This window comes from Bos indicus, chromosome 2 (assembly GCF_029378745.1).
Source record: "Bos indicus isolate NIAB-ARS_2022 breed Sahiwal x Tharparkar chromosome 2, NIAB-ARS_B.indTharparkar_mat_pri_1.0, whole genome shotgun sequence".
NCBI lineage: Eukaryota > Metazoa > Chordata > Mammalia > Artiodactyla > Bovidae > Bos > Bos indicus.
Genome location: NC_091761.1, coordinates 124,731,012 through 124,757,249, shown reverse-complemented (window position 1 = coordinate 124,757,249; position 26,238 = coordinate 124,731,012). Strand labels below are relative to the sequence as shown.

The 26,238-nt window shown below is 41.0% G+C and overlaps 1 protein-coding gene and 1 pseudogene across 14 annotated transcripts in view; one reads left to right on the top strand and one right to left on the bottom strand.

The window, feature by feature from the left end:
* The window catches only part of PHACTR4 (phosphatase and actin regulator 4), a 109,509-nt gene that overhangs the window by 10,271 nt on the left and 73,000 nt on the right, over positions 1-26,238 (top strand). For 5 of the 14 annotated variants that reach the window (XM_070775150.1, XM_070775168.1, XM_070775153.1 and 2 more), the window contains 3 exons: positions 7,077-7,147; positions 12,986-13,090; positions 15,027-15,080. Coding sequence is in view for 8 of the 14 variants with exons in the window: in XM_070775168.1 (XP_070631269.1) it covers positions 15,065-15,080 (16 nt within the window). In the remaining 6 variants the exon portion in view is untranslated. Of the gene's footprint in view, positions 1-7,076; positions 7,148-12,985; positions 13,105-15,026; positions 15,081-26,238 lie in introns of all 14 variants that reach the window. The other 9 variants (XM_070775195.1, XM_070775178.1, XM_070775165.1 and 6 more) reach the window with 3 other exon arrangements.
* Positions 5,732-6,339, bottom strand: LOC109577073 (protein FAM136A pseudogene; annotated as a pseudogene).

Here is a 26,238-nt window from a genome sequence, read left to right as displayed (position 1 = left end):
CAGTTTAACTTCTCTATTATATTTAAAGTACTAGATCTTTGTTTTTACAGTCCGAAAGTTCTGACATTTATTCAAAGTAATGTATTTACTATCTTTGGAGTCTGAAAACCTAAATCCTAATTTCAGCTCCATCACTTCCTAGATGTGAGCTGACCTTTAGTTTCCTCATTTATAAAATGGAGCTAGTAACCATTTCTTCAAAAGTATCAGGATAATGCATGTGAGAAATCTTTGTAAACTGTAGAGTGTTTAATAAATATGAGAAAAGATATGATTATCCCTGGCAAGGAAAAGGATTAATACTGTGATCAGTGCTGTACAAGGGAGTAAACTCTGGTTTAAAGTGCACCCTTCAGTTCCAGGGTACTTCAAGGGTACATACTGTCAGTGCATTGCATTTAGAAATTTATTTGTAGTATGTGATGTTACTGGATTTTTTTCAAGTGTACATTTAAAATCAAATTTTATCTTGAATCAAATCTGTGACTTAGTAAAACAGCCTCCATTGTTAAATATTCTCTGTATTTATTCTCTCAAATGTGAACTTGTTATCCACATTTCCAGGAGTATTTTTAAACTAGCCCTTGACTGTGTTTTAAGGGTAAATAGCAATTTTATGATTATCTGACATAACTTAATTACATTGCATAGGTTGTTTGTTTCCTTTGTGGAGGGCTGATTCGGATGGAACTCAACATCATCTCTTAGAGAGAACTGTCTGAGCCCACATGACCCTTCAAGTCTCATCTAGCAGATAACCAGAATACTTGATTCTGTCTACCCAGCTGCTTACTCTCTTCTTTGTACTTAGGTTGGAAATACAGTGTCCGAAACTGGCAGAAAAGGTTAATGATTCATCTTTACCTTGAGTGATCCCAAAGCACTTTGTCCATGTCTCTGCAGGGCACTTTTCCCTCTGTAGCTTATTTACCTCTTTATTCTCCCCACTGAACAGCGACTGTTTATGAAAATAAACTGAACTAAGGGGGATTCCCTGGTGGTCTAGTGATTAGGACTTGGCACTTTCACTGCCATCAGCCCAGGTTCTATCCCTGGTGGGGAAACTAAGGTCCTGCGAGCCCTGAGTCATGCCCTGCCCCCCTCCAAAAAAAAGTTAACAACTGAGCTAAGGATTCCTTTGTTATTGGTCTCAAATTATTTAACCATTAGTCTTAATGCTGCCACACAAGGTTTGCACATGTTACTTTCTTCTTTTAAAATGAAATTACTGCTACATTTACTATCCTATGATAAATGATAGTGGAAAAGAATATGAAAAATAATGTGTGTGTATGTATGTATATATAGCTGAGTCACTTTGCTGTATAGCAGTAATACAGCATTGTAATTCAACTATACTGCAATAAAAATAAATGTTAAAAAAGAATGAAATCACTGGATCAGCAGATATGAACATTTATATAGAGCTTCGTTGTCTAAGTTTTTTTTTTATTTCCTTTTTTTGGCCACGCTGCACAGTTTGCGGTAGTTTTCCTGCCAGGGATTGAAACCAGGCCACAGCAGTGACAGCCTGGAATTCTAACCACTGGGCCAGCAGGGAACTCCTTAATTTTATTTATTTTAATTGGAGGATAATTATAATATTGTGATGGTTTTTGCCATACAGCAACATGAATCGGCCATAGGCATACATGTGTCCCCTCCCTCCTGAAACCTCCTCTCACCTCCCTCGCCGCCACATCCCTCCAGGTTGTCACAGAGCACTGACTTTAGGTTCCCTGTGTCATATATAATCTTGCCTGGAAAATCCCAGGGACAGAGGAGCCTGGAAGGCTGCAGTCCATGGGGTCGCTAAAGGTCAGACACAACTGAGCGACTTCACTTTCCCTTTTCACTTTCATGCATTGGAGAAGGAAATGGCACCCCACTCCAGTGTTCTTGCCTGGAAAATCCCAGGCACGGGGGAGCCTGGTGGGCTGCTGTCTATGGGTCACACAGTGAATATGTTTCAATGCTGTTTTCTCAAATCATCCCACCCTCTCCTTCTCCCACTGAGTCCAAAAGCCTGTTCTTTATGTCTCTGTCTCCTTTGCTGCCCTGCATGTAGTATCGTTGGTACCATTTTTCTAAATTCCCTATATGTCCATTAATATATGATATGTAAAAATATGGAATGGTTCACAGATCTACTCAGCAGATTTCAAGTATGCAGTACTTTGTTATTAACTATAGTCATCATGCTGTACTTTAGGTCTCTGGAACGTACTCATCTTATACCCTTCCATCAGTGCCTTTCCTCTTCTCCTTTCTCTTCCCCCAAAACTAAATCTTTTACTCTGTTTTTTATTCATTTATTTATTTGTGGCTGCACTGGGTCTTTGCTGCCACGTGCAGGCTTTCTCTGGTTGCGGTACAGGCTCCAGGCACTTGGGCTTCACTAGTTGCAGCACAGGGGCTCGTTGCTTGTGGCTCTCGGGCCCTGGAGTGTGCAGGCTTCAGTAATTGTGGCATGTGGGCTTAGTTGCTCCTCGGCACATAGAATCTTCCCGACCAGGGATCGAACCCCTCCCTGTCCCCTGAATTGGTAGGTGGATTCTTACCTCAAATTTTTAGCCATTCTGATAGGCAAAAAAAAATCAAAATAAAACTCACTTTACATTGGCATTTTCCTTATTAGCAATCAGGCTGAATATATTTTCATTTTTATTAACTGTTTGTATTTCCTCGGTGAATTCCTTCTCGTCATTCCCATTTATCTGTTCATGTGTGTCAATCACATAGCTATTTTAAAAGGTTAAGTTGACAACAAATATGAAATTTCATTTCTTTACATGTTTAGTTTTGGGTTAAATTATTTTTGGAGATTTTATAAATAGTATTTTCATCAGAGTTAATGTTTACTGCCATAATTGTTTTTTGGAAAGATTTGACATGTCACTGAATACTGTAGCTTTTAAAATATATGTTTTGTTCTGGGGGATTTTCTCATAATGTGATACATATATATAAAACGCCAGGAAGAAACCATGCTACGTTTTTCTAGGTGTAGATTTTGTCATGGTCAGTGATGATGAATTGCCTTTGATGAGGCCTGTCCTTTATAACTCACTAATATATTTCCTGAGAGTACTTTTGCTTATCAGTAGGCCGCACCTCTATTTCAAAGCTGATTCATGCTGCTTAGTGTAACAGAGGACTGTTTAACCAGGAGGAGGAGGTCACAGTTTTTCTTGAAATGGAAAATTAGTTTCATTTTTGTCTTTACCCTTAGTTAATGTTAGATGTTCATTATATGTGTTTAAAATTAAGTAATCTTTTTGCAAGTGTAACTTTTACTAAACAGACCTTCTGATTTTATTCTTTTTTTAATACTTATTTTATTTAACTGCGTTGGGTCCTAGTTGCAGCAAGTGGAATCTTTAGTTGTGGCTCATGGACTCTCTGGCTGTGCTGTGCAGGCTTAGTTGCTCCAAGGCATGTGGGATCTTTTTTTTTCTTGGCCACACCATGGGACATGTGGAAGTTCCCCGACCAGGGATTGAACCTAAGCCCCCTGCATTGCAAGGCAGATTCTTAACCACTGGACTTCCAGGGAAGTCCCTGAACAGACCTTTTTTTTTTTTTTTTTTTTAGGGCTATCGTTACCATCTTTCTAAATTAAAAGACATTTGTGAAATTGTTTTACTGAGAATGTGATTGTTAATCTCTATTTTAAAATTTTCAGTATTTTTTATTTCTGCAAAGTCCTATTTACATTTTTAATTTATCTGTATCTCTTTATAATGTTCCATTTTCCCAAAAAAGCAAAAACAAGTGAAGTTCTTATGAACTGACTATTTGTAGCTACCAAATTTTTATGTAGTATTAACAAGAATAATTGAGAAATAGCAAAGAAAGTAATTCTAAGAAACGAAAAGTTTTCCAATCAAAAGGGTAGATTCTGTGGTGTCGGATTGTAAAGGTACATGTAGATTACAGTGTTAACTCCTTGTGTTAAGTAGTAGCATCTGTCTGAACAATTGTAGACCACTCTAGAAGAGCAGTTGATACACTGTTTCTTTTTTTTATGGTGAAAACTTTTATATTTGGAATTAGCCAGTTGGACTCAGTTTAGATAGATGAGCCCAGTTTCATAGGCACCATCCAAAGCATCATAGTCAGGAGCCAATTGAACATTTGCCTTCTTCTCTCCATCAGGCCTGATCAGGGTACTGACTTTACCTACGTCGGTGTCATAGAGCTTCTCGCAGCTGTTTAGTTTGGTGCTTGTTGGCCCTGACATCCACAGCAAACACCAGTGTGTTGTTGTCTTCTATTTCTTCATGGCTGACTCGGTAGTGAGGGGGAATTTGATGACGGCATAGTGGTCAAGTTTGCTCTCTCCTAGGGGCGCTCTTCCGGGGATATTTGGGCTGCCTCCTGAGCCGCAGTGTTCTGGTCTGGATCTTTTGTGTGTGTGTGTGGCTGTGGACACCTTTGGACATTGGCTCTCTTGGCCTTCAAAGCCTTTGCTTTGGCTTCGGCGCCATCTTCATGAAAAGACCACTGTTTCGTAATCTTGTTTATTCCTCTAATGGTTTGCTTTTCAGTAAAGTCCAAGAAATAAATGGAAATAATATTTAATTTATTTTTTTGGGAAGAAAATTAAGTCTTATTTATTTCGAAAACCAAACCACTAGAAAAATATATCACAGTCTTGAAACAGCAAACAGACAATATTATCATTTCAAGTAGTAAGTCAGTAAAAAGACAAGGTCCTTATCAAAATGATAAGGGGCCAGAACTGGGGCAAGAACAACGCATGTAGCAAAGGCCCTGGCAAAAGTGGTATTTGGTAATGGACGGTAGTCCCTTTAACGTTCTGAAGGAGCCACAGTTCATCCCTGAGTTGCTTACTTTTCCTCCCTTGACTTTTTTTGTTGCCAGGGGATTGTCTCAACAAAGCTCTGTTATTTCAGGGGGCACAGTAAGCAACACTGGGTTTAGGCTTTCATTCTGTTTCATGACAAACAGATTTTTCCAAAGCCCGTCCTTCACAACCCTCTTAATTAACTAGCTAATAGTTCCTCTTTCACTGTTCATTCCTGAATATGAGCATATTATACTGCCAAAATCCCGTTTCCCTTCAAGGCCGAGTGTCACTGTAAGATTGTCTGGCCGCTTGGCTGACTTTGCCGCAGGTGGCCTCAGGGCCCACCAGGGCTGCCAGTGAGAGGGAGAGCACCTGCTTCCCTTACCAGTGTGAGGTCGCTTCTTACATTTTTGCAGGGTCTCCCAACCGAATGATGTAATGTGTGAGAATTTTAAGAAACACACATCCACATCTTGATGGTCAGAAATGAGTACCTGCAGGGACCCTTTCAATGTTTTTATCCAAACTGCCTCTCCCAACTTTACATTTTAACGTCATGCCCTTGTCTATAAAAGAAAAACAAGCAAAACAAACCCCTGGAAGACCACTGCCCCCTTCTGCATTAGTGACTGCATGGATTTTATTAGTTTGTGGAAAATGTTGTAGTGATCCTTCTGGTAAACAGCAGGTAGACACCAAATAGAACACCTCCTTTCATACTCCACTAGACCACAAGCTGGTTACGCGAACCTGCCAGCCTCTTGGTATCTGTGCAGTAAGAGGATCTGGTACCTTGGAGGGCCCTGGTTTGGTAGAAGGGAGACTCCCTATTGGCAGGAGAAGTATTTTCCACATGAAATTCAGGCTAAAACAAACCTGTGCTATCTGTGACCCAAATTTTAGCACCTTTTTTTTTTCCATTTCACTCTCTAGGATCGAAACACAAAGGAACCAGCATCCAGAGGAAAGAAACAGAGGCCTTAGACTTGCTGCCATTCTTAATTTCCTCATTCATCAACTCTCCTTAAAAGACCCGAATCCCCATTCCTCTTTTTAAATTGATTCCTACCCTCAGCCCTGATGGCCACTAGCAGACAGCTGTTTCCCAATGGAAGAGAGAGACTCCTTCATCTTCCTGGTCATGGTTGGGATGAGGTTCATGTGGTCATCCACACACTTGGTCACGCAGGTCTCCTGCTGCTGCTTCACGTGAAGCTCTTTACTCCCTGCATCTATTGAATCTTTGGCCTTGTCATTGCAGTACATGGTGCACCGGGCCAGGCGGTCCTGGAACTTCTCCAACTCGCTGGTCACCGGGGCCTGGGCTTGAGCCAGAGGTGCATGGCAGCGCTCAATGCACTGGTGCACTTGCTGCATGGATGCCTGGCTTTCCTCACAACAGGCGGTGCTGCACCGGAACATAAGGCCCTGCATCTTCCGGATATTCTCTCTCTCCAGACTCTTCACCATGGAGTCCACCGCCTCCTGCACCCGGGGCTGCTGCAGCTCCGCCATGGCGACCCGCATGGTTCTGGAAATAATATTTTAAATTGTCCCTTCTCTGCTAATATATAGTGGTTTCATCATCTTGATAATATTTTTAGATACTACTCATTTTGATCAAGTTTGACCTCTTGCCAGCTAAAATCTGCCTTGAGTTTTGGAACTAAAATCAAGGAGTGAGATGAGCTTTAGCATTATGTAGAAGTACAGCCCTATTTCTCATCTGGTTAGAAAGGGAAGACTCTGTTCTTCACTATCTGTATTTCCATTATTACACATATATTGTATTAATACCTTCTCCTTAATCTGACCATCTGTTTTTCTCTATTGGTATTGCTTTTAAGATTAAGGACCATAAACTTACTCTTCTTTGCATACTATCTGGTGTGGTACTTAGCATGTAATTGGCTCTTAATAGTCACTTGCTTAGCTCAACAGTTATTAAGTACCTACTGTATATAGGCACAGCTCAGTTTTTCTGTTTTGTTTATTTTTTGGGCCGTGCCCAGTCCTAGTTGTGTCATGCGTGATCTTTGATCTCTCCTGCAGTATATGGGATCTTTAGTTGTGGCATGTGGGATCTAATTCTGTGATCAGGAGTCGAACCCAGGTTCCTGGCATTGGGAGCTTGGAGTCTTAGCCACTGGACCACCAGGGAAGTCCTATTTTGAGCTAATTTTTGTATTTTCTATTTCATTGATTTCCACTGTAATTCTTATTATTTCCTTCCTTTTGTTTTATTTTGTTTTTCTTCCTACAGCTATAAATATCCCTCTAAGCACTGAACAACTGAGCACACAAACGCAACACTGCTCTCTCTAGGTGAATCCCGTAAGTTTTGGTATTTTGTGTTTTCATTTTCTTTCATCTCATCTACTTTGTATATGTTGGGAGTGTAGCTAGAGGGCCTCTCTTCCTGGGGAATACTGAGAATAGAAAGGTTAGTACTTTATCTCCTGCTGCTGCAACTGTCTCAGGGTTACAACTGGTAATTTTTACTTCCTTCCACTCTCCATTTCGGATTCCCCTTGCCCTCAGCTATCATCTCTGCCAGTCTCAATGACTTTACTTGGTGGTAGGACCCAAACCCTCATTCCTGAGGAATCTGAACCATTGGTTACATACATGCTTTTCTCAGATTAGTTTTCCAGCTTGTCTCTTTACCATACTATCAGAATTGGGAAAGGAATACTAGCAGGCACCCAAGTGGATCATCTGGATTCTAAATATACGTTCACTGTCTCCTTTGTGGTGTGGAATGGCAACCTTCTTTCTGATAAGGAGGTTTAGTTACCCCTGCCAAGATGGTAGTTCCTCTTCTTGCCTGGTGATCCCTGGATGCAAGGACTCCACAATGCCCAGGCAGTAGCCATAGCTTATAGCCTCTTGGGACTCTTTTTGTCTCCTGTGGAAGTATTCCTTTTTTTGATGACCTAGATCTTTAACTCTGCAGAACTCAGAGTTTCAGGGATCCCAGGTAGGTCTTGGGGTTTGATAATAAACAAGGTATGGTATTTCAGCCACTGCCCACCCCCCCCCCCCCCACCATTTCCCACATCCATCTATTTTCCCTGTTTTGAAAATATAGTAACATATGAAGGTCTTTGATTTGGTGTATATATTATACCCTGGAAGATCATATTCTTCTGTCATAAAATATCTTATTGAGTTGGTGCTTCAGCTGTGGTTTCATCAGACCATTCCAATACTCTTTTAGGTTAGCAGCTTCTAGATGTTGTACGTGATAAACCAGTAAATCCCATCCCTTCTTGCACTTACTCTACTACAGAGTGGGCCCCTTGTCATGAAATGATGTTATGTGAGTTGATGCTTGTTTGCTCAGTCATTCATTCGTGTCCAACTCTTTACGACCCCATGGACTGTAGCCCGCCAGGCTCCTCTGTCCTTAGGATTTCCCAGGCAAGAATACTGGAGTGGGTTGCCATTTCCTACTCCTCAGGATCTTCCCCAGCCAGGGATCAAATCCATGTCTCCTGTCCTGGCAGATGGATTCTTTACCACTGAGCCTAGGAAGCCTTGGGATGATGCTTACTGGTACATTAAACATTTCAGTAACTCTCACATACTGTTCACTGGAGGAAAGGCAAAGGTACACCCAGAAAATATCCCTGTTTCTTCCAGAGTTCAGTTCAGTCACTCAGTCGTGTCCGACTCTTTGCGACCCCATGCACTGCAGCATGCCAGGCCTCCCTGTCCATCACCAACTCCTGGAGTTCACCCAAACCCATGTCTGTCGAGTCGGTGATGCCATCCAACCATCTCATCCTCTGTCGTCCCCTTCTCCTCCTGCCCTCAATCTTTCCCAGCATCAGGGTCTTTTCAAATGAGTCAGCTCTTCGCATCAGGTAGCCAGAGTATTGGAGTTTCAGCTTCAACATCAGTCCTTCCAATGAACACCTAGGACTGATCTCCTTTAGGATGGACTGGTTGGATCTCCTTGCAGTCCAAGGGACTCTCAACAACACAGTTCAAAAGCATCAATTCTTTGACGCTCAGCTTTCTTTATAGTCCAACTCTCACATCCATACATGACCACTGGAAAAACCATAGCCTTGACTAGATGGACCTTTGTTGGCAAAGCTGCTGTCTAAAGCTCTGCCCATTGGGCACTGCCTTTCAGTGCCATGTCCTGATGAGACTGTAGTGCAGCCACTGTCCAGTTTTGACTTAGACTCTGTTACAGCCATCTGTGAAGAAGGGGAGAACTTTTCCTTTGTCAGCTGGCTATGAGGGCCCCCTCAGTGGCCAAAGGTATATATTAAGGCAGGGGCACTTTGCAGCAGTGGTAGATGATACGAGGGTTTGGGCTGTCTGCTCATGCACATGACTTCTGGTCCTACTTGCGCTTGATACTGGATGTATCACCTTCACCTAAAGGCTGGATTATTGCTGGACCCAACCAACCTTACGACTTGGTATATCCCATAGAATCTAGGTCATGGTGGGTGATTGTGGATGAATGGTCAACTTGGTATCACATCATCAGGTGTTCTATATCTGCTGATTAATAAACTCTCCTGCAGAACAACTGGATTCTGAAGGCAGGGCTGGGCCTCAGCTTTGCTAGTCCCTGCCCCCACCTCACCCAGCCTGGACACAGCTTCTCATGCATTGAGAGCTCATTCTGTGCTGATCGACTCAGCAGGTAAAGAATTCACCTGCCAATGCAGGAGACATAGGTTTGACCCCTCGGTTAAGAAAATCACCTGGAGAAGGAAATAGCAACCCATTCCAGTATTTTTGCCTGGGAAATCCCATGGACAGAGGAGCCTGATGGGCTACAATCCATGGGGTCGCACAACTTAGAGTCGGGCACAACTTAGCAACTAAACTACCACCACCATTAATATAGTAGGTCAGTGTGATATTTTTCAGGAAGTCCATATTGTCATAGGACTGGACTATATGAGATGGTGGCAAAATTGACATAGTCCTGGAAAAGTATGGTGTAATCCATTCCACGTGAATTGTTTTTGATCCTGCTTCCTTGGGAGGAGTAAGAGAAAAAGAGTTAATCCTTCCATGTTTGTCTGCTTACTTTGCTTGTGGCTGTTAATCGGCTCTAGCAATGATACCGCATCTGGCATGGCAGCTGCAGTTGTGGCTGCTATTAGATTTTGTGATAATCTCCTACCTTCCTGCAGGATGTGTCTGGTTCCTGCAGAACCCACATGGTAAATCCTGCATCCTGTAGGAGTACAGCACTAATATCTGTCATCTCCCCTCCCTTGCGCCTAGAATACAATATTGTCTTCTTTTGTATGTATTATCTTGGAAAGTGGGATGGGGCACCCACTTTTAGAGACTTTCTTCCACTTGGCCTTTCCCAGTATAATAACTCTTATCCCTTAGGCCAAGGACTAACTAATTTCCAAGCGTGTCTATTTTAGTATACATTTGGGGTCCAGGGAAATGACCACCAGGAGGTCCACACACCCAGCGGGTTCATGGTGAACTGGATCTTAGGCAGGACTCGTTTATTTCCTGGTCCTCCTAAGTGCATGATACTTCCAGACTCCAGATGTTGATGTCAACCTTCCCTTAGAAAGTTAGCATTCCTGTTTATGCAGTTTACAATTGCCTGAGTAAACCACCATAGACAGAGCTGACAGCATTATTTGTGTGCTGGGTACTCCTGGATTGAGAATGGTCAAGAGAAACTGCCCATCAGAAGTGCCATAGCACTCCTAGCCTGAGCAGGGAAAGGATGGCCAGGTGGGGCCAGAGGGAGGGGCCAAGAGACCCCTCCTGGAAAGAAAGGAAGAGGTGGACTGAGTGTGAACTGAGGCTTCAAGCACATGCTTCATTTTCACTATCAGATTTCACTATGGAACTGAAATTCAGAGATAAAATTATTAAGGATTTTAAGATAGTGACAAAGTGTGTTAGTCGCTCAGTCGTGTCCAACTCTTTGAGACCCCATGGACTGTAGCCCAGCAGGCTGCTCTGTTCATGAGATTCTCCAGGCAAGCCATTCCCTTCTCCAGAGCATCTTCCCAACTCAGGGATCAAACCTGGGTCTCCTGCATTGCAGGCAGATTCCTTATCATCTGAGCTACAGGGAAGATCTGAAGTCACTCAGTCATGTCTGACTCTTTGCAACCCCACGGACTATACAGTCCATGGAATTCTTGAGGCCACAATACTGGAGACTGCAGAGCGTTAAACTTCAAATGCAGAAACCTTCTTAGTGGAGTCCATGAGACCTATAGCATATGGGTCTCTTAGGCCGTTGGAGAAGGGAATGGCAACCGCCTCCAGTATTCTTGCCTGGAGAATCCCATGGACAGAGGAGCCTGACGGGCTACAATCTGTGGGGTCACAAAGAGTTGGACACAACTGAGCGACTAACACTACTCTTAGGCCATAGGTTTCTTAGGGAATTTTTATACTTGCTTTGGTGTTACAAGTTCTTTTCTCTTGGGTACCTGGCCTGCTTCAGTCATAGGGGTCAGAATCCGAAACTGGTTCAGGTTCAGCAATAGGGCACTGATTCTGATTTTTCTTTTTTTAATTGAGGCAACTGCCCTCAGCATCCTGATCTTCCATCCCTGATTTCTTTTGATGCGACAGATAGAGAAGTGCTTTTATTAACTGCTAGTCTATTTTGCTTCTAGTGATGTCAGGCTTTATTAACTATCTCCATAAGTCTGTGAGTCAGATCCCTTTGACTGCCACCCTGACTTTGGTGATCCTTATAGTAATTGTGTCCATCTTCAAACATTAAGTACCATGGCCTGGTCTCCTTTGTTTTAGGATCATGTCATCACCATTGCTATCAGTGGCATTAGTTTTATACCAAACTCTTAGGGAGGACAGCTTTGAAACTTCAAGTAACATAATACTTGGATGGATTTTCTGACCATTTCAGCAAGCCGGCTTCATTATGTGAGCCTTTTAATCCCTTCCTCCCCTGTCTGCCTGTGCAGTTTTGGCATTGCTATTTATCATGGGCCATGGCTTTTCCAGCTTTTAGGAACCATCCTAGTGGTAAGTTCATACCATATTCTGAGATTTTTGCCAGGGTGTTAGATCTTCTATCTTTGGAGAGTGATCAGGAACCTTATGTTCTGGTTCTCACATTCAAGCCCCCTCAGAATTCACATTCACTCTCACTTGGCCCCTGTTGGGTACATGCTGGCTAAGTCTTGCATCGCCCTTGGGTTGTAGTTCCTTTCAGACCTTATGAGGCATAGCACATCTGGACCGGGTTATGTTGTGACCTACTATAAGTTAAAGGCCTCCTACCTAGGAGGCATGGGGGTGGCAGGTGCTGAGGAGACGTTGTTTACTGGGCAGGGTGGGAAGGTCTCTGCGTTATCTTCAGGTGAGCGGAGAGCGCCAGATCATATAGGGATGATGGGCCCCTTTTGTTGTTTCAGGGGACACTTTCACATTCAAAATTTTGGAGGGGCATCAACTCCACTATCTCCATCTCGTGTGTTAAGAGTCTCATTCTTTCCCAGTCAGGACCCTGATATTGGCATAGCATACCTCCCTTGGCCGAGAGTTAACCTTCTGTGCTGCTGGGCTACACAGCACCAGTTGATTAACTCCTGGGCCTGGTTTCTAGCTTCTTCTCTCCTGCTGCTGCCACAGAAAAGAGCTTCTTTGTAAATTAAAGAGCTTCTTTGTAAAAGGTCCTGTGGCCTTCATATTTGATTTTCTTATTTCTTTTTACTTACTTATTTCTTTATTTAAGGAACACCACAGGACTTTGGTAAACTCCGGGAGTTGATGATGGACAGGGAGGCCTGGCGTGCCATGATTCATGGGGTCGCAAAGAGTTGGACACGACTGAGCGACTGAACTGAATTGAACTGAACAGGACTTATGGGAGTTTAGCTCTCCAACCAGGACTTGAACCAAGGCCGTGCTGGAAAGTGAAAGTTGCTCAGTCGTGTCCGACTCTTTGTGACCCCATGGATTATAGCCTGTCAGGCTCCTCTGTCCGTGGAATTCTCAGGTCAGAACACTGGAATGGGTAGTCATTCCTTTCTCCAGCGATCTTCCCAACCCAGGGATTGAACCCAGGTCTCCCGCATTGCAGGCAGATTCTTTATCAGCTGAGCTAGACCACCAGCAAATTCCCCATAGTTGACTTTCAATTCACTGTTAATCACTCAGCTTTTTGTTGTCTTTTTCTAGAGCATCAGTTGCTGCTACTGCTGCTAAGTCACTTCAGTCGTGTCTGACTCTGTGTGACCCCATAGACGGAAGCCCACCAGGCTCCCCGTTCCTGGGATTCTCCAGGCAAGAACACTGGAGTGGGTTGCCATTTCCTTCTCCAATGCATGAACGTGAAAAGTGAAAGTGAAATTGCTCAGTTGTATCCAACTCTTAGCGACCCCATGGACTGCAGCCTACCAGGCTTCTCTGTCCATGGGATTTTCCAGGCAAGAGTACTGGAGTGGGGTGCCATCACCTTCTCCAAAAGGATCAGTAGAGTTTAGCAATAGCCATCAATTTAGTTCAGTGCAGTTAGTTGCTCAGTCATGTCCAATCTTTGTGACCCCATGGCCTGCAGCACACCAGGTCTCCCTGTCCATCACCAACTCCCGGAGCTTGTTTAAGCTCATGTCCATCAACCACCTGATGATGGTGGTTGGTGATGCCATCCAAACACCTCATCCTCTGTTATCCCCTTCTCCTCCTGCCTTCAGTCTTTCCCAGCATCAGGGTCTTTTCAAATGAGTCAGTTCTTTGCATCAGGTGGCTGAAGTATTGGAGCTTCAGCATCAGTCCTTCCAATGAATATTCGGGGTTGATTTCCTTTAGGATTGACTGGTTTGATCTCCTTGCAGTCCAAGGGACTCTCAAGAGTCTTCTCCAACACCACAGTTCAAAAGCATTAAGTCTTTGGTGTTAGCTTTCTTTATGGTCCAACTCTCACATCCGTACATGATTATTGGAAAAACCATAGCTTTGACTAGAGGGATCTTTGTCAGCAATTCAATTACATTATCATTATAATTATTATTTCCCCCTTACTCTTCAGGTGTCTCATAAATCCAATCAACTAGAGCATTCTGTCCACAGATAGATCATCACTCTTCACCACTAGTGAAAGTTTAACTGGACCAGCACCTTGTGCAAGGGATTATTTCTGTTACACCTGCCACTGAGTAGTCCTCAGTGCCAGCTAGTCTGTGAGTGATTCAACTCCAAAACCCTGTCACACTCCTAATTTTCTCAGATCACTGCTGGCCCCAACTGTTAGTTGTATTCACTTAAAAGCAGACTATAGATTGAAGTCTAGTATTCAAATTGTTAACCAATAAGTACTCTTGGGATCAAAGCTATGAAAGAGATAAAAAGCAAGATTGAGCAGATTCGGTCCTTGTTTTGATTAAGGGTGAGGGATGTTGAATATCTATACTTACTCAACTTTTTTCAAAACTTTTTTTGTTTTGTTTTCACATTTGAGCATTCTTAACTTACTAAACTACTTTCTACTTTCTTCAGGCAAAACCAATTCCTTCATTCTATGATATCCTCATATTCTTTCCCAGATATTTATGTGAGTTTTGTGGGGTTTATTTGTTTGTTTTTTGCATAAACGCTTCACTTTTGGACTTCCTGGTTGTGGAGTGGTTGAGAGTCTGCCTGCAAGTGCAGGGGACGGGGGTTTGATCCCTGGGCCGGGAGGATTCCATATGCCGCGAGGGTACTAAGCTTGTGCATCACAACTACTGAGCCCATGCTCTAAAGCCTGTGCTCTGCTACAAGAGAAGCCACCGTGGTGAGAAGCCTGCACACTGCAACCAAAGAGAAACCCATGAAGCAGCCAAAAATTAAATAATTTTTAAAAAGAAACTTGGCCTTTTCCCGCTGCTCTCTATTCCTCCCTCTCTTCCTTCTCCCCCTCCTCACCCCTCCCTTTTTCTCTTTGTCCCCCTTCCTAAAAATTTTTTCTTAACTTGCCTTTTTCCCTTACGCTCTGGTAATATTCAGGATGGAGATTAGAAAGGGAACTTATTTGAGGAAACTGAGGATGTTGTATATTTTTAAATGAAAATTAGCCTTGAATGTTTTATGGTATTTTTATGTGTATGTATCTCAACTCCCTTAAACTAAATCCCAGTTTAAACTATAATCAATGTAACTTAATTGGGTTTATTTTTTAAGGAATATAAAAGGTGATGGATATTATGTTTTAAGTATATCATTTGCCTTTTTCTCTCTTTAGAAACTGTTTGTCACCTTCCTAAACTGGTTAATAGTGGCATGGAAGATCCATTTGGTAAGTATCACCTGCATTTTTCTTAGTAAATGATATTTGTGTTTTATCCTTACCTCCATTAAAGCTTTGAGAATAAAATGACTTTTTTTCATGTTTATTGTGCTAAACTCTCTATCAGTTCTCAAACTTTTTGACCTCAGCATCTGTTTATACTCTTATGTATAATTGAGGGCCCCAAAGAGTTTTGTTTGTATAACATATATCTATTTATATTTACTATATTAAAATTAAAATGGAGATGTTTTTAGAATATTAATTCATTTAAAAATATTAATAAACCATTCATATGTTACATAAATAAAAAATTTTAATGAAAAATAACTCCCCAAATAAAAAAGATTAACAAGAAGAGTGGCATTGTTTTATATTTTTGCAAATCTCTTTAGTGTCTAGTTTAATAGAAGACAGCTGAATTCATGTATTGGCTTCCTGCATTTAATTTATTTTGTTGTCACATACCCGGCAGAGTTTGGAGAACTGACTGTACAGTTTGGAGCTAATGAGAGTGAAAAGGCACATAACATTTTTGTATTATAAAAAATAATTCTGACATTGCTGTGAGGCACTCAGACTTTGAGATCTAGGTGCCCTAGAATGTTAGTTACTTCAAATAAAGCAAAGAACCATTTGACAAGTTAAAATAAGTTTTAAATTCTGTAACTAGCAACTAGTGACTAGCCAAGTCACTTCAGTCATATCCAACTCTTTGCAATTCTATGGACTGTAGCCCTCCAGGTTCCTCTGTCTGTAGGATTCTGTAGGCAAGAATACTGGAGTGGGTTGCCATGCCCTTCTCCAGGGGATCTTCTCCACCCAGGGATCAAACCCGCGTCTTTTAAGTTTCCTGCATTGCAAGGTGGATTCTTTACCACTGGCACCACCTAAGAGAGTATAAATCTAGATACACAAAGGTTTTATATTTACCTTTTTGACTAAAATGTCAGTCACTGTGTACTCAACTCTGTTTTCCTATTGAAAACAAAGAGAGGTACTGTCTGGGATAATTAGTGGATCATTTTGAACATTTGTGCCTTAGGGTGTTTATTGAAGCTTTATGAAAACTATTGATGTCTGTTTAGTATCCTTAAGGTTACCTCCATGCTTTAAAAAGTGTCTCTGTAGGAGAGAAATGGTATTACTACCATGCTTTATAATTCTCTAGGATGAGACACCTTAGCTGTTTTCCAGGCTTTTAAATATTAAGCCACTCAGCTTGCCTACATGTTACTGGAAATACTTTCAGAAGTTTGTGATGTGGTCATCTAGAAAGCCCTTTGGGGGAAACGTCGTAGTTCCAGTGTCATTGCCATACAGCTTCATTAGAATTCTTGAGGCATAGCTGAAATGAGCCTTCTATTCTTTTTTACTTCTCCCAGATACCGTTGAGAACTTTAAAAGTAAAGATGATGGGTAAAAACTTTAAAAGGAGCCTTTCCATTATCTTAGGTTGCAGGCAACTTTGTAGTTTTATGTATTTAATTTTAAAATATTTATTTATTTATTTGCCTGCATTGGGTCTTAGTTGCGGTGAGCAAGTCGGATCTTACTTGTGGTGCACGGGCTCAGTAGTTAGAGTGCAGATACAGTTTTTGGGGTTTAACACATTGTATATCCCTAAATTTACATTAATCACTATGCTAATGAGTATGTAAAACATTCTTGCACATTGATGAATATTATACCTCACTCCATTAAAAGTATAACAGCTAAAAAAGAAAAAAAAACCAAATCCAAACTATACACTGGGAAGACTAGTTAGGAAATACTTTCTACTTAAAATATGCACCACTGGTAGTCCAGTGGTTAAGAATCCGGCTTCCAATGCAGGGGACTTGGATTTGATCCCTGGTCCTTGGGAACTAAGATCCTATGTGCCTGGAAGCTTACAACCAAGCCTGCACACTGCAGCTGCTGGGCCCTCGCGCACTGGAGCCCACACGCCACAACCGGAGAGGAGCCTGCCCACCACAACCAGAAGCCTGAGAACTGCAACTAAGAGCTGGTACACCCAAAGATAAATAAGAAGAAAGAAATAAAAATAAAACACGCATCAGCAGAAAAAAAGCAACCAGAGACAGTTTTCCTTGATTAACCTCAGCCTGCTAGAGGCAGGTTTTGATTTGAACATTTTGTGATTCTTCACCACATGGGAAAAATCTGAATCTCATTTTATGGCAGTGTAATTTTTGAAGTGCGTGCTCAGTTAACTTCAGTCGTGTCCGACTCTTTTCAGCCCATGGACTGTTACCCAGCAGGCTCCTCTCTCCATGGGAATTCTCCAGGCAGGAATACCAGACTGGGATGCCATGTCCTCCTCCCGGGCATGTTCCCAACCCAGGGATTGAACCTGCATCTCTTATGTCTCCTGCATTGGCAGGCGGATTCTTTACCACTAGCACCGTCTGGGAAGCCCATAACTTGAAATAGTATAGTTAAAGTGTTCCAGAATAGAATAGTTTCTATTCTATTCACACATAGTGAAGCAAAACTTCACTGTTGTGTCCGACTCTTTTGCAGCCCCATGGGCTGTGGGCTCCTCTGTCCATGGGATTTCCCTGGTGAGAATACTGGAGTGGGTTGCCGTTTCCTTCTCCAGGGGCTCTTCCCGACCCTGCACCCTCTGCATTGGCAGGTGGATTCTTTACCGCTGGGCCACCAGGGAAGCCCACAGTTACCATAGATGACTGAAATTAGGCTCTTTGGGCTCCTGGTACAATTAAGTAATCAGACCGCTGAGATTAATAGCTGTTGTCTTGTTTTGAGAAGACTGCTGTTTTAAACCTTGTCAGATCAGAATTTCTCCTCTGATTTTAATGATCCTAAATGGCTTCTTTAGGACTTTGGCTTTTTTTCACTCTGAAGTGTACATTACATGTAGCTCATCAGTGAAATTCTTAGTTTGAACAGTAGAGGGCAGTTAGTACTTTTTTCATAAATTTGTAGCTTCTGGGGCGTTATTTATGAACAATTCGGTAAATTGAGTTGATATATTAATAGTTGCCTGGTGACAAATCCTAAAGAACATGTCCATATGATAAACTAGTGTAACATAGGACAATTCCAAAGGCTTTTATGGGGAATATTTTTTTTCCCCTTGAGTGACCTCTTTACCTCACCTAATTTAAGCATATCGTAAATAGACTTTAATCTCAGTAAACTTACTATTAAACTAATTAAATTCAACTTAAAATTAAATGTAACTTAAATTTGGGCTCCCTTGGTGACTTAGCGGTAAAGACTCTGCCTGCCAATGCAGGAGACACAGGTTCGATCCCTGGGTCAGGAAGATGCCCTGGCGAAGGAAATGGCAATCCACTCCAGTATTCTTGCCAGGGAAATCCCCTCAAGAGAGGAGCCTATAGTCCATGGAGGTCACAAAAGAGTCAGACATGGCTTAGCGACTAAACAACAATAACTTAAATTTACTGCTGCTGCTGCTGCTAAGTTGCTTCAGTCGTGTCCGACTCTGTGCGACCCCATAGACAGCAGCCCACCAGGCCCTCCCCGTCCCTGGGATTCTCCAGGCAAGAACACTGGAGTGGGCTGCCATTTCCTTCTTCAATGCATGAAAGTGAAAAGTGAAAGGGAAGTCACTCAGTTGTGTCCGACTCTTCGCGACCCCATGGACTGCAGCCTACCAGGCTCCTCCGTCCATGGGATTTTCCAGGCAAGAGTACTGGAGTGGGGTGCCATTGCCTTCTCCGTTAAATTTACTAGAGAATTCCAAAGGGGAAGTTGCTATGAAAGTTATACTTGGCTACTAGTCAGTTGAAATATAAATTAATATGTGCTTTTGATCACTAATATGAGAAAAGGTTTGTCTTCTGTGCTAGTGAGAGGATTTTTTCCCCCTTCTATTTTTTTATTTTTTAAATTTAATTTGGTTATATTCCCTGCATTGTACAGTATATCCTTGAGCTTATTTTTATAGAATAGTTTGTAGGGTTTTTTTAATTGCTCACAAAATGTATGTATGATAAGAATTTGGTTTACTGGTTACGGTCTACTCAGTGCCATTGACAAAGAATAAGAATTCTGAATGCAAAATGAGTTTGTTTCTAAGAAGATGGAGCCTTTAGAAGATGGTTGAGAATTATGTTACAGTTAGATTAACTAACAGTTATGTAGATACATTGAAAAAGAATCATTTGTTGCATTCTGAAAATTAAAGTGAGAGATTTAGTGGGACAGACCTAAGGCCTCTAGGACATTTGTTACTTACATGGACAGATGTTTACACAGTTTATTATATTTTAAAATTACATTTGTTAATACCACCACTGGTCTCAGTGCAAAGTCTTTAGGTATTGGGAAGTTGGCAAGCTCACTGTAATAGGTACGTTTTCCAAAATTCAAATTTTCTCTTGAAAGCTTGGTGTACCTCACTGGCAACAAGTACTGTCAGTTTTACTTAGAGTGACAGATTCCATTCCTTTTTAAGAAAATATCTGTGCAACGTCCAAGCTTGAACAACATAGTTTTTCATGTAATCTTTCCAATAAAAATGGTATTTCATGAAAAAAATGACTAGTTTGGCTTGCAATTCAATTATACAAGTGCCTTTTGTGAAGGTGACCATTGTATTTATCATTTCATCATGCAAAGCTGTAAAAAGACATATAGAAGGCTTGAGATTTATTAAAACTAATAATAGTTTTTACAAATTATCAAGGATTTTATTTCTTAAATTTTCATTATTTTTAACTATAACCGTACAGTGGTGAAGATTATGCGTCCTGCTGCAGTTTGGCGCCACTGCCTTGATCTGGTGAAGGTACCAGCAGTTTTGCTTGCCATTGCTTTTGTACCCTCAGTACAAGTGTCAGCACAGTGAAAAATGCACCTCATTCTTTACTATTGTTAAGTAGATCATTGTACCTCTTGGGTCCTAAAAGGATCTTGGGGACACCCCAGGCATCAATGGGCCACACTTGCTTCAGATTCCTAATTTTCACAGCATCCCTTCTGTGGAAGTCATGGACAGAGTCAAGACTTAGTCCTGGAAATTGTTTTGGGCAAGGCTTCAGTCTTGGACACTTGGCAGAAGAATAATGGTCAAAGGGAATGAGCAACTCTGTGGTCTCTCCTAAGTTGATCATGACCTGCTTGCAGCTTTTGGTGCTGCTGCTGCTAAGTCGCTTCAGTCATGTCTGACTCTGTCGATCCCATAGACAGCAGCCCACCAGGCTCCTCCATCCCTGGGATTCTCCAGGCAAGAATACTGGGTTGCCATTTCCTTCTACGACCTGCAGCTTTTAGGAATAGGTTAAAGAACACTTCTGTAGGATGAAATGAGTCTTCTGATTTCATCAGGAAGCTCAGTATTTTGAGAAGAAATTCACCAGCATTTAGTCAAGACCAGCTCACCTGAGCATTATCTTCCTTAAAAAAGAGAATAAACAGCAGCAGAGATCTTGGTATGACAGCCTTCAGTATGTCTGTTGGGGCACACTGCTCCAATATGGACATGTGTCCCTGTGTGTGGTACACAGCTGTCATCCTGGGGTATCCTTATTCACCTGGGAACTCTGTTTCTCTCCTGTATTGACTCTTTTGTTTCCTAAATCCCATGTCTTCCTCTTTCTTGATTGCCAATAACTACTCGGTGATGGACCTCATGAAATAGTTCTCTAATTTTCATGTCTTTTTTTCTCTAGCTCTTGAAAGATTTCTTCATCTTTATATTCTATTAAATTTTTCTTTTATACTATTATGTTTTTAATTTCTAGGAGATTTCTTTTATGCTCTGAATATTTCTGTCATAGTATTCTTTATTGTTTTCAACAGATTTACTTTGCCCTGCATAGGTTCTTTTCCTCCAAAGTTGCTTTCCTTTGTTTTGATCTCATGTGGAGTTTTCTTCTGAAGTCTAGTAATAATTAGCTGAGCTTATGATTAAGAGTGGTCAGTGAGCTTTAAATTAGCTCTAAGTGCATAGGCTGGTGGCCTTTGGGCCTTACTGTAGGGTGAGCTTCTTGTCCCTATTGTTGAGGAAAGTGAAAATGAAAATGAAAGTCACTCAGTTGTGTCCAACTCTTTACAACCCCATGGACTATACAGTCCATGGAATTCTCCAGGCCAGAATACTGGAGTGGGTAACCTTTCCCTTCTCCAGGGGATCTAACCTACTCAGGAATCCAACTAGGATCTCCTGCATTGCAGGTGGATTCTTTACCAGCTGAGCTATCTAGCTCAGTTGATTATTGAGGAATATCTCTTTTTATCAGTTCAGAGAGTGGAGTCTTCTCAGCACTGGATGGTGAGGGGTGACTGGGAGGGTTGCTGCAATCAGTATTCATTATGTTCACTCAATTGCCCTCAGTTTTCCATGCTCTGTTCCCGTCATCTTTTGAGTCCCCCAGTCCAGAGACTATTTAGTTTTATCCCTTCCAGAAAACAAGTCGCCAGAGTTCTGCCAGAATTCATATGGGACAGACATTCAGGATCATGGAATGGGGAAGGTGATAAAGGAATCAAACAGCTTTTACCCTAAATCTCCTTATGTTAGTCCCTTTTCTTTCAAAGGGACCTGTGGTGGAGTACAGTGAGAGTATTAACTGTCAGCTTACATTGGTTTAAGCTACTAGTGGTTTTTTTTTTTTTTTTAAAGTAAGGGCTACACTGTACATAAGTGCTGGGGGAAGGAAGAGCCCAAAGAAGATATGTGTACAGTTTGAGCTAATGTGATGCTTCTACCCACTGCTTTTTAAAAAGCTTCTTTTTTTCTGCTTCTGCTTTCTTTCTCCTCCCTTCGCAAATGTTTGTGGGTTAGCAGTCATTCTTCTAATAGCAGACCCAGGAGGAGGAGAGGATCTGTGTATACTAAATTGACTTCTCAAAATGTTTTAAATTTTCTAACAACTTCATTAAGTTTCTGTATACCCTCTCTTCCACAGAAGTGAGCACAGTTCGTTGAAAAAAGTTTTTGGTGGTGTTTGATGAAATAATTATTTAATGAGAAAAATTGTTGGTGTGAAGCCTGAGTTTAAAGCTAGTTTCAAAAGCTTTCATTCATATGCATGGTATTCAGGGAACAGATTGAACAGATTTACAAGGTAATAGCTCCTTTTGATTAGAATTTGTATCATATAGGAAATATGAGAATCAGTTTTTTGAAGCAGAAAACAGAAACCATATCCTAAACAAACTTAAAGTCAATTATTCCTATTCTAAATCTGAATTTATAAATTATTACTATGTTTTAAAGGGGGTTTTCCTAACCTTTCAAGGACATTTGTTGAGGAGCCATGCTCAAGACTAATGCATTTCACTTCAGTTCATGGGAAAATTTTTTGTGATATTATCATGTTGTTACCACTTGAAGCTCAAAATGTGCTAATAACACAGTCCTTTCCTCCCTTCTCTTTAAGAATGAAGGATAAAATACAAACTTAATTAGTTTTGACATTCTTAAGGTGTAGGAGGTAAATGCCTCTGGAATGAAACAATGCCAAAAATGACATTAATTCTATTTTTCTCCCTCCTGTCGTGTTCAGTAGAAATTTAATATAGCATTATTATAAAATTAAGTATCTTCTGTCATATTATTTCCTGATAAGAGTATAAACTTATGGAGGGCAAGATCTTTTTACTGTTCTATCCCACTGCTCAATAGTATTCATCTGTATTTCTTATAGTGGTTTTAAATTTTCAGCATGAAATAGAATTGATGAACTTAAGGGAAATAGAGTACGTAGAACCTAAGTTTGAAGTAGAACACTATGGATGTTAATAACACAGATGCCCTATTTTTTCTGTCAGTAGAAAAAGAGCCATCTCTGTAGTAAGGCCAGCCGAAAAGTAGTGATGCTGACTTTCTGGACCATCTCCCATATCTTCTCACCACTGTTCATCACTTCTGGCCGCTGCTTACTCCCTAGAAAATTATAGAAAGTGTAATAGGTGGACTAAATGTGTAGGTGATTTTCCATCTGAATTTATTTCTGCATACTGAGCACTTTATCAGTGTGTCTTGGACACTACATAGGCAATGATTATAAGAATGAAAATTAAAAGGGAGGGATCGTGGGAATTCCCCAGCGTCCAGTGGTTAAGACTCAGAGCTTTCACTACCTTGGGCTGGAGTTCAGTCCCTGATCAGGGCACTAAGATCCCCCAGACTGTGTAGCGTGGCAAAAAAAAGGTGGGGGAGGATAGGAAGGATGGATGGTTTTCAGTTAACATTTTGTATATTCCTGTATGGTTTGCAAATGTATTTTGTTTTTTAACGTAGAAAAGGATTTTATCTGGATTGAAGGGTTATTGGCATTTTAGTTCTTTCTTTATATTTCTCTGTTAAAAATTAAGATATATAAAAGAAAGAGAATAAATTTTATATGCAGTAAAATTACCTTTTAAAGTATGTAATAGTGCTGTTTGACAAACATAAAATCGTGTAACTACCACCACAATCAAGATGTAGAGTATTTCCTTCATTGCCAAAAGTCCCCTGCTTACCTTTTATAATCAGAATTATACAATAGTAGCCTTTGGTGTTTCCGCTTGGCATAAAGCTGTCAAGATTCATAGATATTGTTGCTTGTATCAGTAGTTCATTCCTTTCATACCTTTTCCAGAATGTAACAACATTGGAATCATATAGTAGCTTTTTCATATGGTTTTTTCAGATTGACTTCTGTCATTTAGTGGTATGCATTTATGGCTCCTCCAATGTCTTTTTGTGACTTGATAGCTCTTTCCTTTTTAGCACTAAAAAATAATCCTTTGTTTGGATGTATTGTGATTTATTTATCCTTTTACCTACTGAAGAGCATCAGTTTGCTTCCGGTTATGGCAGTTATGAATAAAGTTGGTATAAACATCTGTGTGTAGGTTTTGTATGGACATTAGTTTTCAGTTATTTGGGTAAATACCAAGGGGTACCATACTTAAATGTATAAGAGTATGTTTAGTTTTTTAAAGAAACTCCCAGGACTTCCATGGTAGGCCAGTGGTAAAGAATCCACCTGCCAATGCAGAGGACATGGGTTCAATCCCTGGTCCGAGAAGATTCCATGTGCCATGGGGTAACTACACCGGTGTGTCACAACTGCTGAACCCCCGCACCGTAGAGCCTGTGTCCCTCAGTAAGAGAAGCCAGCACTATGAGAAGCCTGTGCACTGCAATTAGCGAGTAGCCTGTGCACTGCAATTAGCGAGTAGCCTGTGGTCGCCGAAACTAGAGAAAGCCTGTGCACAGCAACAAAGATCCAGCACAACCAAAATACATAAATATAATACCCCATATTCTCTTCCCGAGTGGCTGTCCCATTTGGCATTCCCATCAGCAGTGAATGAGTTCCTGTTGCTCCATACCTTCACCAGCATTTGGTGCTGTCCGTGTTCTGGATTTTGGCCAGTCTAATAATTAATAGGTGTATGGCGGTATCTCATTGTGATTTTAATATGCAGTTCCCTCATGAATAATAATATTGAGTAATTTTTCATATGTTTTTTTGCCATTCATATCTTTTCTTTGATGAAAATGAAATATCTGTTCAAATCTTGGTCTTTTTAACAATTGGCTTATTTTTTTGAGTTGTGAATGTTTTTTACATGGCTCACATATAAATTCTTTATGTGTTATTACAAATGTCTTTTCCCAGCCTGTGGTTTCTCTTATTAGCAGATGTTTTACTTTGATGAAGTCCAGTTTTTTTTTTTGTTTTTTCTTTTTAAGGTTACTGTTCCTTGTCTTCTAAGAAATCTTTATTTAACTCAAGATTAGAAAGGTATTTTTGTTTTTCCTTCAAAATGTTTTGCAGTTTTGGGTTTTACATTTAGGGCAGTGGTTCTTTTTGAGTTAACTTTTAGATATGGTATGAAGTTGAAAATACTCTTCATTGTCCCCTGAATACTTTGACACCTTTCTTAATAAATTCCTGATGAAATAGGTAATTTTCTAGGGAAATACAGTTTGCCAAAGTGACTCAATATATGAAAATCCCATATAGACTAATAGGCATAATAAAAAAGGTAAAACACAGTGGGTTTTATGGACAATTTCATTCATATTTTGGAGAAGCAGACAGTTATAATGCTATATCAACCACAGTAGAGAAAAAGATAGATCATATACCCAGTAAAATAAAATTAGAAAAAAAAATCAAATAAATAAAATTGAAAAAAAATGTATTATCAAAAAAAAAAAAAAAAGACTCCATGCTCCCAATGCAGGGGGCCCAGGTTCGATCCCTGGTTGGGGACCTAGATCCCACATGCTGCAGTGAAAGCTCCTACACACGGCAACTAAGACCTGGCACAGCTAAATAAAGAAATAAAATTTAAAAAAAAATAGCAAGCACATTTTTTACTCAATTTTTTTCTTTCTTTTTTTTACTCAATTGATTTTAAAATCGGTAACATTCAGTTCGGTTCATTCGCTCAGTCATGTCCGACTCTTTGCGACCCCATGAACTGCAGCATGCCAGGCCTCCCTGTCCATCACCAACTCCCGGAGTTCACCCAAACCCATGTCCATCGAGTCGGTGATGCCATCCAGCCATCTCATCCTCTGTCATCCCCTTCTCCTCCTGCCCCCAATCCCTCCTAGCATCAGAGTCTTTTCCAATGAGTCAACTCTTCACATGAGGTGGCCAAAGTATTGGAGTTTCAACTTCAGCATCAGTCCTTCCAATGAACACCCAGGACTGATCTCCTTTAGAATGGACTGGTTGGATCTCCTTGCAGTCCAAGAGACTCTCAAGAGTCTTCTCCAACACCACAGTTCAAAAGCATCAATTCTTCAGCACTCAGCTTTCTTCACAGTCCAACTCTCACATCCATACATGACCACTGGGAAAACCCATAGCCTTGACTAGACGGACCTTTGTTGGCAAAATAATGCCCCTGCTTTTTACTATGTTATCTAGGTTGGTCATAACTTTCCTTCCAAGGAGTAAGCATCTTTTAATTTCATGGCTGCAATCACCATCTGCAGTGATTTTGGAGCCCAAAAAAATAAAGCCTGACACTGCTTCCACTGTTTCCCCATCTACTTCCCACAAAGTGATGGGATCAGATGCCATGATCTTCGTTTTCTGAATGTTGTGCATTAAGCCAACCTTTTCACTCTCCTCTTTCACTTTCATCAAGAGGCTTTTTAGTTCCTCTTTACTTTCTGCCATAAGGGTGGTGTCATCTGCATATCTGAGGTTAT